This window comes from Rhinolophus hipposideros (genome assembly GCF_964194185.1).
Source record: "Rhinolophus hipposideros genome assembly, chromosome: 8".
Lineage (NCBI taxonomy): Eukaryota > Metazoa > Chordata > Mammalia > Chiroptera > Rhinolophidae > Rhinolophus > Rhinolophus hipposideros.
Genome location: NC_138054.1, coordinates 30639896 through 30652810, shown reverse-complemented (window position 1 = coordinate 30652810; position 12915 = coordinate 30639896). Strand labels below are relative to the sequence as shown.

Here is a 12915-nt window from a genome sequence, read left to right as displayed (position 1 = left end):
ACTTGCTACTGTACTAGTACTTTGAGTAATTTCTTCACTAATAAAGTGATCTGCTTGATCTATTTCACAGGATAATTTCTAGTTTCCAAAGATGGTCACACCAATACATACACATCATCCTACATATTCTTACAATGTGACTGGCAGTTCTCCCCTGAGGAGTCAGAATCTATGTTCCCTCCCCTTGAATCTGGGCAGGGGCTTGTGACTGTTCTGACCAACAGAGTGTAAAGGAAGGGATATTATGTGATTTCTGAGGGTAGGTCATTAAAAAGGAAACAGCCTCTGCTTGGCTAGTGCTTGCACGTTTTCTTGTGTCTCCGTCTCTCTCAGAACACTCAACTTTGGAACTTACCACCATGTTATAAGGTGGCTTAGACTAGAGAGCCAACACGAAGAGACCCATGTAGAGAGCAACTGAGGCACCCAGCTGACAATCAGCATCAACTACTAGACAAGGAGTAAAGAGCCTTCACATTTTAGGCCCCAGTCTTTCAGCTGAGGTTGGAGACACCATGGATCACACAGGCCACCCTGCTGTGCCCTGTCTGGATTTGCTAACCCACAGAATCTGAAAGCAAAATAAACAATTGTTTTACACCACTAAATTTTAGGGTGATTTGTCTCGCAGCCATGGTAACCAAAACCAGATAATACAAGTGAAATCACTGTGAAACTGCGAACTGTGTAACAAATGTAAGAAATTGTTACCAAACCATGTTTTTAAGACAAGAATCTCAAATGAATAATCATGCGATTGTATTACTTGGTTTTATTCTGGCATTTATTGAGCACCTACTGACAGGTGGCATGAATATGCAAACCATGTATTTTGGAATCTGATGACCTCTTGATTCAAATACCAATATACCCAGCAACCTTACTCTTGAGTTTCTGAATAGGAAGCAATTACCACTTATCTCACAGAGTTTTGAGACTAAAGGAGAGAAAGGACAGAAAGCATCTAGTATCCTACCCAGAAGAGTAGGTACTTAATAAATGTTAGAATTACTCCCAGCTTCCACTATGAAAATACACTTTAAAAATTACAAAAAATTAATTATGTTTTAATCATTGTATTAGACATGGGATAGAGGATAAGCCATGGGAGATACAGGTATCTTGAGTTTCATGAATGAACTATTTTTTTGTTTTACACTGTTATTTATTTAAGTCTGTTCTTCCAGGACCCATCAGCTCCAAATCAAGTAGTTGTTTCAATCTAGTTGTGGAGGGCACAGCTCACAGTGGCCCATGTGGGGATTGAACCGGCAACCTCATTGCTAAGACCACTGCTCTCTAACCAACTGAGACAAAAGGCGGCCCCGTATTTTTGTTTTCCTAGTCTTAGTAACATTTGTTCGGCAGACTCAAGGCTTTGAATCCAAGGACATCAGCATATATTTTTAAGCACTTCACAGATAAATACTAAATGCTAAATAATATAGAAGAGTTCAAAATTATAAATTATGCCATCTTATTACCAAAAAGTAACTGAACAACATTTAAGAGTGCATACTAAAGTCAAATATTAAATTTTAAAATAAATAGCCACACTTGTAAGAAACACAGATTCTAAGGACAGGGTGGGATAACCCTAATTGGGATAACCATTTAACAGCTTAACTTTCCCCAATTCAAAGTAAGATGGATAAGCTAAGAGACTCCATTCCCTCCTGCATGCATTATTCACTGATTTATTTTTGTGGTGTTACTGAGCTCCTTGTAGATGAGGGTTGTTGGCAGGGAAAATGGATTAACTATATTGTTACATTATCTTTTCATATAGCTATACATTGTATTATAATTATACATACATATGGTTAGTTGTGTCTTAACTGGTCTTTATTCTCGGAAATCATAGGTTTCTCATGTAATTTTGAACAGATTTCAAATTTGAGACAAAAGTAAATAGATGGGTTTACAGATGAACCCCGTAAAAATGAATACGAGAAACACGACCATTACATCATGCTCTTACAGAGTATCTTGCATGTATCTTGCTAGGAACTTCACATTATTATTTCATTTAATCTTAACTACTTTATGAAGATAGTATTATTATCCCCCATTTTATAGAGATGTAAACTGAGGCATGGCATAGTTAATCTAATTTGTCAAAGATAACATAGCAATAGGTGGCAGCATCAAAATTCTAATTCTGGCCTGCCAGCAAAACGCTTAACCACTAATAACTACCATAATTCACAGAATCTGTGATTTTCCATTATTGTATACCATTAACAATAGTAATAAAAACGTGGACAATTATAATTGTGCCACCCATTGAAATATGACTGATTCAGATGTTAACCTGTGAAGAAAAGGGTGGGGGAAGGTTGTGTCTCAGAATCAATAATACACAGTATCATCTGCTTTCAGTACCAAGCTTTTCTGAATGAAAAAAACTATGTATGAGCTGAATGAAGACTTGAATACCACTTAGTTCTTGGGTGCTCTATAAAACAGCTCCCTTAGGCCATACTAAAATATTACTTTTCTAATGCTTAATCATACTCAGGATGTAGTTTCAGATTAAATGACTTTATATCCTCCCAGTTGTCACCTCATTGGAATGCTGATAACTCTGCATTGCTATTAACTTTAAATTAGAGCTATTCAAAAGCACAGCCAGTGATCAAAACTCAACTTGTGTAGGCTAAGCACTCAGAGGTGTACATTAAAGCAGGAGCTAAGTTCCCTACCCACACTAGTAGGAGCCAAGAAAGTCTCTTACTCTCTCTTTATTCATCTGTCAGGTTCCAAAGATTTGTGTTATTTTAATACCGCCAACTACTTATTCCACCTGGCATCCCCCTCCCCCCAGGCTAACTGTGAAATGTTTTTCTAGCTTCGAAGTGTTTTTCCAACAATCCTACACACACGCCTCTTCATTTTCAAGGATTTTATTGCCTTCTTTTCTTAAAAACACTAGTCATTACAGGAGAGACAGGAATAAACCTTGGGGAAGCTAAAACAGTCCAAGAAGGGTGAATTGCTCAGGACTCCCTTCCTATTTTCAGAGTCATTGTGTATTTGTAGGAGTGAGTAGGGCTCACTGCTCTACAAACGACAGATACGCTGATGACTTTAATAGCAAGGAACCAGACACAAATGAACTAGGAGGCTATTCACACCTCAGAGGGATGTAAATGAACAAATGCATGTAAGGCACAATATAAAATATGAAAGAAAAATGGTCCTTGTATTGCCTCTGGCTATGTTCTAATTGGCATGGGACCAGGGAGAGTGCAGGGTTACACATACATACACAGACTTACGGAGCGGTTAAGACCGGAGACTTGTGTAATACAGCATAAAGTATGATGATAGAATATGCAAGGGAGAGTGCTATATATTTGATTTTGTAAATCTGTAAATGGGATGTTGAGTCCTGTATTTTATCCAAACACCTTACTTTAGGCCTGGTAAGGGAGAATATGGTATGTGAGATATACTAAAGAAGTGACCCCAATTCTCCACCTCCACATTTTTGCTCTCCCAGCAGGGGTCAACACTGGGAATTGAGCCTGGATAGACAAGCATCAGGTCAAAAAGGCCTTATTAAGGAACACGGAGGACAGACTTCACTTTAAAAGCAACAGAGAACCACTGAAGAGTTTTAATAATGACCGACTTAAGTTTCAGAAAGATGACTTTGGATGCATAGAAACTGGATTAAAAAGGGGAAAAAGGAGATTGGGGAGACCAGTTAAGGAAGCTGGTAATTCTAGGCAAGCAAAGATGGTGGCTTGAATGTGGGTACTACCTAAGTGGAGACAGGATTAAATGGACTGGCCTGGAGATTTTTAAGGGTTCGATGACTAATTGGATTCAGAGAGTGAGAGACAAAGAGAAGAATTTAAAATGAATAATTTCTGGCTAAGGCAATTGGGAAGCTGACCAAGCCAACCATGCAGACTGATAATTCAAAGGGTGAACCAGAAGGCTGATATTTCTAAGGAGGGAGATGTTGGTGGCTTGAAGAGTGTTTAACAAGAACTAGATGGATTTGAGAAAAATTTGGTAAGTAAAATCAATCAGACTTGGTAATTGCCTGGATGTGAAGTATGCATGGAAAGGAAGGAGTCAAAGATAACACTCGAGTTTCTGGCTTAAATTCTGTGGTAGATTGTTTAATGGCCATAAACTCCCTTTATCCTGGTATCTTCACTTCTTTGCAATGTAATTATGTCACTCCTCCCATGCAGAGATGGAGTCTATTTCCCCACCTTTGAAATCTACACAGGTCTGGTAATTTGCTTTGACAAATACTGTGAGGTGTTGAGTGATATATGTGATTTCTAAGGCTTAGGCTTTAGAAGGCACTGCAGCTTTTGCTCTTCAGGAGTGCTGCTCTGAGACTACCATGCAAAGAAGTTGGTTTGGCCTAGTGCAGGATGAGAGGCCACATAAAGGAGAACCAAGCTGCCCAGCTGACAGTCAGCATCAACTAAAAATGAAGCCATCTTGGACCTTTCAGTCCAGCTGACCTATTAGCTCTAGACAGCTACATACATGAGGCCCGCGGAAATCAAGAGGAACTGCTCAACAGACTCACAGAATTAGGAGATAGCATCATTGTAAGCCATTCAGTTTTGGGCTGGTGATACTGCCATAGAACAAAAACACAGGGAAATCAGGAGAAGGCAACTTGAAATGTCATTCCGTTTTATCTTTGTATAGTGATGAACTCAAATTAACTAACATTTGCAAAAAAAAAAAAAATCTTCAGTAGCAAGTTTAGAGAGGGGTCTTCCAGTTATTTCTAAGGCATGAACTACCTGATTAATGGAGTACAGTAATGCCAACTAGAGAGGAATCCACCTCTTAGTTATGGTTGCACAAACAGGCAGGATCTTCAAACTCCTTGATGAAAGAAAAGTGGGGTGTTTACAGAGGCCTTCGTATTAGCCCTAACTCCCCCAAACCTTGCACAAATCAATTAAAACAGGTATCCTAGGAGAAAACTTTTCATCAGGCTCCGTAAAGGGAATACCCGAAGAATTAAGCTGATAAAAAAAAAAAGAAAAGTGTAAAAGATCCCAGCACAATGCCTATTTAAAAAGTTTTATTATTCACATAGCAAAACATGGGTTGCAAATTTCTTGGGAGGCTTTAAGATTAAATGGTTCGTGAGTGAATAGGAAAATGAGTCAAAATGAGTGTTTCCCCTTTCAAAGATGAAGAACACATCTGTTATTGGAGAAAAACGAAATTAAAAACCCGCCCGATGTTAAACGCGACGACGACTATCATTTTAGAAAACGCATTTCAAAAATAAGTTACGCTTTGGTATAGAATAGCTCCTGTCATTGCAACAACGTTGTTTAAAACCACAAACAACACTGAAGTGCACCCAGCGCTCAGTGAACGACAGAGAACGGACGTAAAAGGCTAACGGAATTAGAGGGACTAATCATAATTGAGAGGAAGCAGTAAATAGGAAGTGCACCCTGGACCAAAGACTTGGGGGCTTTCCTTTAAGATCTGTGAACCTCATCATAAACAACGGTTTATATCTTCTGCCCAATGAAAAACCAGTTTTCACTCCTTTTCGAAATGTATTCCCTTTTTCCCCGCCACCGTGTGATTTGCAGTTGTTTTTAGCTTGAGCTCTGCAAGAGAAGATGAGTACTCAAGATAGTCTGAAGCCAGGGGGGAAAAAAAAAACCAACCAAACCCGTAGAAACCGCGGGCAGGGAAGGATAAGCATCAAACGAGGAACTAAGCCACGTCGCATTCCGGCCGCCGCAGAGGCTAAGGAAGCCCAGTCCCTCCACCCTTTGCAAGCGTGGCTCCCAGAGGAACAGGGCGTCCCGTCTTCCTCGGAGCAGTCCCTCCCTGTCGCTCGGGGGTTGCCGTGGAGGTGATCTCCACTCACCGCGTGAAGCACTGACGCCAGCAGCAAGCGCAGCCCAAACGCCGGCCGGAGCCATTCACCCGGCCCCGCCGCCATCGCTACCGTTTTCCGTTGGTCTCTCACCGCCCAGAGGACCCCTCAACTCGGGGCGTCCACGCCAGAGCCTGATCTAAAAGCCTACAGGGCGGTGGCCACCACATCTCTTAGCCTGCAGAGCTACATTACACAAGGGCACACGGAAGGTGAAAGGTGATCAAACGTCTTTACATTCGATAGAAATAGAAAGTCGTGGGTCCTTTCGATAACCCATGTCAGGCACTTTCCTAAACTCCCCAACTCTGTGCGTCTTGAGCTGCTTCCTTTCCTACTTGACATTTCGTCCAGCCGCCGAGAGGCTCCGCCTTCGTCAGTGTCGGCCTGCCTCCTGGTCAAGTTGACCCAATCGAATGCCTCTTCGGTTGACACCTAGGGCAAAGGAAACCAACCGTACGGCGAACCGAGAGCGAAGCGCCGGCGTTCCACGGTCCAATAAAGCACCACTGAACGGGAGCAGGGGGTGGAGCCTCTGGTTGCCGAGCAGCGTACGTGGATGCGTGCGCGTGGTGGCGGAGGGGGATGGGCAGGGGGCGGGGCCGGGGCGGCGCAGCCGCAGCCGCAACGCTGGTGGAGGAGCGCGCGGCCGCGCGTCGAGGAGGGAGGGAAGGAAGGAAGAGCGCGAGGCAGGCAGGCAGGAACGGGGGTCGGTGACTGAGGCAGGAGAGGGAGGCGAGCGCCCGGCAGCCGCTTCGCGCAGTGTTTGCCGCGCGGGCTTTCGGAGGGGGCGGCCGTTGAGTCGGCCGGGGAGACGCGGGCACCGGCGGCGTTGGTGCTGGTGCCTGGGGGCGGGGGACCGGGGAGGCGAGAAGGGGGGTCGCTGCGGTGCTTCTCCCGCTGTCGCGCTCTCCTTGCCTTTCTACCCGCGCGGTGGGCTCCTGCCGGCGTCGCCCTCGCCTCTGGGGCCCCGCTCCCCGCCCCCCGCGGTATGTCTTGATCCCGAGCAGCGTGTTTCATGGGGCTCCTCAGGATTATGATGCCGCCCAAGTTGCAGCTGCTGGCGGTGGTGGCCTTCGCGGTGGCAATGCTCTTCTTGGAGAACCAGATCCAGAAACTGGAGGAGTCCCGATCGAAGCTAGGTGAGGCGCAGAGCCGCTCCGGCGGAGGGAGTGGCGTGCGAGGGGCCGGGCCGGGGAGCTGTCGCGCCCGGAGCCAGTGGGCGTTCGGCTAACGTGGGGTCCGGCTCGGGGCCGGAGGCTGCGAGCGGCTGCGAGGAGGGCTGGGGCTGGGGACCCCGGGAGCGCGAGCCCCGCGACGGGGGAGTTCGGCCTGAGTGGCGTGCTGGGCTCGCGAGGTCACGGGGCAGAGGTGGCCAGGCCGGGCTCGGAGCCCGAGGGCTTCCCCCAAGTGGGCATTTCGCTGGGAGAGAGCGAGGGGACACCGGACTCGGCGGGGGCGGGGACGGCTGGGGGCGGCGGCCCAAAAGCCCGGCAGTGTCGGGCCACGCGTGCTCTAATTTGAGAAGTGGGCACTTGGGTACGGAATCTTTTGGGAATGGGGACGTTCGCGGAGGGATAGATGCGCAGAAATGGAGGGAGTTGCTAGGAATGATGGTGAGTGAAAGAAATGACGCTGTAGTGAGTTGCACTCTTGTGCCGGGGGCAGCAGGGGGCCACACCGCTGGCGGGAGAAGGTAGGCTGCCCAGGTCGGACCGGAAAGCAAATCCCGCGCTTCGACGAGGTACCGAAACGAGGCGTCCAGGCATGTAAATTGTTTTTCAGTGGCGCTAACCTGATCAGTATTCCGGGTTAAGATAAGGATGTACCATGCACGTGCATTGCTTCGCGGCAGAGTTGGTGTGAATTTAGAAGAGGTGGGAACACTGAAGGGGAATTATTGAGATTAAAGTTTATGAAAAGTAAGATTATGCAAAAAGTTAACCATATGGTTTAGGACCTTAAGGAGTTAACAGTGCTTACTTGAATGGGAGAAGAAGTCTGAAGTACAAAAAGTGGGATAGTGAAGTTATGAAAGACCAGAAAAATGCACAGGTTAATAGGTACGTTCATATTAGGGGAAAACTTGGGCATTTGGGAGGAGCTTGGGATGGGGAGGGAGTGTTAAAAGAACGTCAGCGATACATTTTGATTTAAAAATGTACAAGACACTTAAAAATCAGCTTAAGAGGCTGTAGTTTCAATATGGAAAATTAATACGAAGTATTTTTACGCGTACACTTTCACCTCAGCATCATTTTAAATACTTTTTGAGAAGCAAGCAATAAAATACCAGCAGCACTATAATTTAGACTAAGAATAGCTAGATGCTGTGGGTGATGATTAGTATTTAGGGAAAATGTATCAGAAAATAATTGTAATATTACAAGTAGTAGCTGATTATTTGCAGTTTTGGTAGACAAAAGCCTTGGAGACATTGTACAAAGATGTGTATCAAAGAGCATCAAATCAGATCTAACTGAAGTTCAACTAAACTCAAAGAGGAACTAAGGATAATTCCAGTCCTCAACTCTAGGGTAAAACTTACCCTGTACAGTTTTGAAGAGATATCAAATTTATGTACTGTGATTTCATTAATATATATCTTTTTTTTTTTTAATTAATTTTATTGGGGTGACAATTGTTAGTAAATTTACATATATTTCAGGTGTACAATTCTGTATTACATCGTCTATAAATCCCATTGTGTGTTCACCACCCAGAGTCAGTTCTCCTTCCATCACCATATATTTGATCCCCTTTACCCTCATCACCCACCCCCCACCCCCTTACCCTCTGGTAACCACTAAATTATTGTCTGTGTCTATGAGTTTTTGTTTCTCATTTGTTTGTCTTGTTCTTTTTGGTTTATATACCACATATCAGTGAAATCATAGGGTTCTCTGCTTTTTCTGTCTGACTTGTTTCACTTAGCATTATTCTCTCGAGATCCATCCATGTTGTCACAAATGTTCCTATATCATCTTTCCTTAACGCCGAATAGTATTCCATTGTGTATATGTACCACAACTTCTTTATCCATTCATCTATCGAAGGACATTTTGGTTGTTTCCATGTCTTGGCCACCGTAAACAAAGCTGCAATGAACATTGGCGTACACGTGTCTCTATAGAGAAATGCTTTTATATTTTTGGGGTAGATACCCAGGAGAGCGATTGCTGGGTCATATGGTAATTCTATTCGTAATTTCTTGAGGAACCTCCACACTGCCTTCCATAGCGGCTGCCATTAATATATATCTTATATGATGGAAAAATAGTCACTCTAAATGTTGAAGGTTGGCCGATATGTTTTTTCTGTTTGGATCCATTTAGCAGCATTCAGGGTCATATTCTAGCCTCATTAATGATCCATCTTTACAGAAAAAAAATGATTCCTCTTAGAGACATTTGAAAGTTATGTTAAAATTTGTACTTATTCTTTGTTGTATTACCATATGGATTTCTTAGATACATTACAGTGGGTTAGGGTAACCTCAGCTTTTTATTTTCTTTCGTGCCTAACATTTTTTTTCATAATACTTGAATGTGGTTTCCACAGGCACAACCTGAATGATTTTTAAAAAAAGAGTTATCTGACAATGTAGAAAGCCACAGGTAGAAAACAATGTTTTGGGGTTTTTTGGTGACTTTTTAAAATAAACCTTTAAATTATACCAGAAATAGTAAATGTAGATCAAACTAAATAATTCTCAAAAATGAGCCAAGGAAAGGAGCCTCAAATACAAAGCACTTGGAGGAATTAATAATTCTCTGGAGATGCAGAAACATGGCAAATTACAACTTTTTATCAGCAATATTTTGATTAAAAAAAAGTCATATAAAAGGCAGTACTAAAAGAAATGCTGCCAGATAGTAATATTCCTTAGGAAACGAAGGCAGAAGGAAGTTTGACAACCAGTCTCAGTACTAGGCACTTTCATATGTGATAATTCTTATTTGATTTTCCAAGAACACCATAGAAAGCCATTTTTACAGATGCAGGAACAGGCTTGAAGATTCTATAATTTGACTAATAAGTGTCAGAACCAGTGTTGGAACCCAGGTATGTCTGACTTCAAGGCAAGTGTTCCTTTAAATATACCAGGCTGCTTGGGACTTTGTTAACATTACACTAAGATTTGGCAGTTTGAATAGAATTTTTAAACTGTAATGCCAATGTTTAACAGCATTTATTGCTAAGAATGAATATCATTCTGAGAAAATCCAATTTCTGACACAAAGGAATTGGTTTAGTGTAATGTCTGGCCCTTGTTTATATCTGTATAATGAACATAATTATATTACCCAATGAAGCGACTGAAATAGCTTATTTCTGCTACAGGAAAAAAAAAATCCGTGGTTGTTTTCTGTAAGTGTAAAATCACAATATTAAAAAGCATTTTTTATTTTGGCATTAGAAAAACTATTAAACATTTTTGCTCTTAAAAGTAGTTTTTATTATTTATCTTCTTTTTGTAGAAGATTCCAAAGGATTGTATTGTTCGACAATGCCTTACACACCTTGATTTGAGTGTTTTGATGGTGAGATCGCTAATAGAGGAATAGATGTGTTCAAAACTTAGGTGACCACTTGGGAAATTAGGTATATATAAACAGGAATTCCTAAAAAAAAACCCCAATATCACAGTTTTTTTTTAAATGAATATGGGATCATAGTATACATGTTACTCTGTATCTTCCTTTCTTTGTCATGTAGTACCATAGACATCTTTCCAAGTCGATACATACACATTTGACTTATTCTAATAGCTGTATAATACTGCATAGGATGTATGTATCATAAATTATTAAGCCATTTATGTCAATAGTGGACATTCAGTCCACTCCCGCCCCCACACCTTTTTTTCTTCTTTTTCTTTCCTTTCCTTTCTTGGTATTATAAAAAAATGTTACAAGAAACATCCTTATATGCCCACTTAACTCCTTATGTGTTGGTATCATTTTCACTAGGATAAATTCTATCTGTGGGATTGCTGGGACAAAGGATATATGTATTTTATACTTTAATAGATTTACAAATCTGTTACTTTCCAAAAAAAATTATTTTCCAAAAGGTTACTGTAATCTACGTTGCCAGCTCACAAACACTGAATGCTGTAAGCTTTTAATTTTTGCCAGTCTAAAGCTGTGAAATGATATATTGTTGCATTAATTTACATTTCCTAAACTTCTAATTAGGTTGAACATCATTTACTTGTTAGTTCATTTTCATTTGTCTATTGGATAGTTTATCTTACCAATTTTTAGTTTTTTTAAATATTAGAATTAGTAATCTTTTATCTGTCATGTGTTTTACATCTGTTTTTCTCCAAATCTGTCATTTGCCCTTTGACTTAATGGTGTATTTTTTCCATTGGTCTTTCACTGCCCAGAGGACCCCTCAACTAAGGGAGTCCACTCCAGAGCCTGATCTAAAAGGCTAAAACCTTATACAGAGTTATAAAATTTATAGTCAAGTTTATCAATTTAGGCAAGTAGGTTTCTTACGTTGTTTAAGACTTCTCCCAACCGAGATTATGTATATTCTCTATATTTTGTTACTGTATTTTATAATTTTTGTTTTTTTTTACATTTAACTCTTTAAAGCATTCATGTTTATAGAGATTTATTGTAATTTCTCTGTGAATAGCCATTTAGGTAAATATTGCGCTAATGAAGAATCCATTTTTTTGTATGTTCTTGGATCGATTTTGGACTCCATTCTTTTCTGTTAATCAGAGATTCTTTAAACCTCAGAGACCCATAGATAGGCTTCAAGGCATCCATGAATTCTCTGAAATTATATGCATAGCTTTCATCTGATTTGCAAAGGAGTGTGAGATTAATGGTAAGAATCACTGATTTGTAGTAGATGGGTCATGTTTAATGGAGTGTGTTTTTGTTTGTTTGCTTTTAATATTAACATATTACAACATACGGTTTATGAGTTACATTTAGGATACAAGGACGTTAGTTATGAAAAATTTCTTTGGGTGTTACATTGAAAATACTTCATTTTATTAAAATGTATACTTAGTTTTCCTAATGAGATGGAAGATGACATGGAGTCAAAATGAAAACTGTTACTTAGTTTACTAGTTACTTAACTGTTTACTTAGAGCTGTGCATGTCAGAGTTTGTTGCTTTTTTACAAAGTAGTTCTTTCTAAATCTCAAGAGCACACCTCTTGCTAATGCTGACTGTTGGAATAGTGCAATGAAACTTTTGTTACATAAATGTTAGAATTATGTGCTTGATAATTTTTATTTTCTGTAGGGCCTATGAATTTAAAATAATATTTGTTCTTTGTATGCCTAAAACACCACTACATAAGCTTATAAATGCTTTAGGACATAATCTTTTAAATAAGGACAGTAATTCACAATGGATTATGTACCCATTTTCATTAGTGAAAATTATGTTCCTCGGCAGCTTCTTAACCCTGCTAAATTAATGAACTAACTCTAGGGCCAAAGTTGAGACAGCTGTTTGGAATTTGGTAGTTTTTACAAGTGCCTGAAACCATACAACAATACCGTTGAAATATTTCCAAGAATGACAGATTTCTTTACTTCTGACATTGTTTGAAAACCTCACAGTAGTAACTGTTTAGAAGACTGAGTAATGAGAATGCCAGTATTCTAGAATTGCTCATTGGTGCCTCACTTATGAGTCCTATGTAGCTAGAATATCTACAGCCATGGAGTGGTTACTGGAAACAGTTAATCTCAATTAAAGTAATTCCAGGATGTCTCTCTTCCACTTTGTTAAACCTTCTAATAGCTTTTTGACAATTACTGAAGTGGAAATAATAATGAATATTCAAGCACTGCTCTCTAGAAAGACCACTTTTGAGGGATACCCTTATAGATGGACTTTATAATCACGGTTCACTATAGCCTAATTGTTTACAAGTATGTGTATTAATGTAACTTGTAAGTGTATTTATGTACTTTGTAACTGTATTCATGTACTTTGTTAACTATAGATTTAAATGCTTATTGGGCACTTGTGCATCTA

The 12915-nt window shown here is 40.7% G+C and overlaps 2 protein-coding genes across 3 annotated transcripts in view; one reads left to right on the top strand and one right to left on the bottom strand.

The window, feature by feature from the left end:
• SELENOF (selenoprotein F) overlaps positions 1–6408 on the bottom strand; it is a 36284-nt gene extending 29876 nt beyond the window's left edge. Inside the window, exon 1 of the mRNA XM_081057596.1 lies at positions 5885–6408. Coding sequence (XP_080913722.1) covers positions 5885–5959 — 75 coding nt within the window. The 5' untranslated portion in view covers positions 5960–6408. The remainder of the gene's footprint in view (positions 1–5884) is intronic.
• Positions 6409–6773: 365 nt separating this feature from the next.
• The window catches only part of HS2ST1 (heparan sulfate 2-O-sulfotransferase 1), a 175094-nt gene continuing 168952 nt past the window's right edge, over positions 6774–12915 (top strand). For both annotated transcript variants that reach the window (XM_081057593.1, XM_081057592.1), the window contains exon 1: positions 6774–7035. In XM_081057593.1, the coding sequence (XP_080913719.1) occupies positions 6912–7035 (124 nt within the window). In that variant the 5' untranslated portion in view covers positions 6774–6911. The remainder of the gene's footprint in view (positions 7036–12915) is intronic.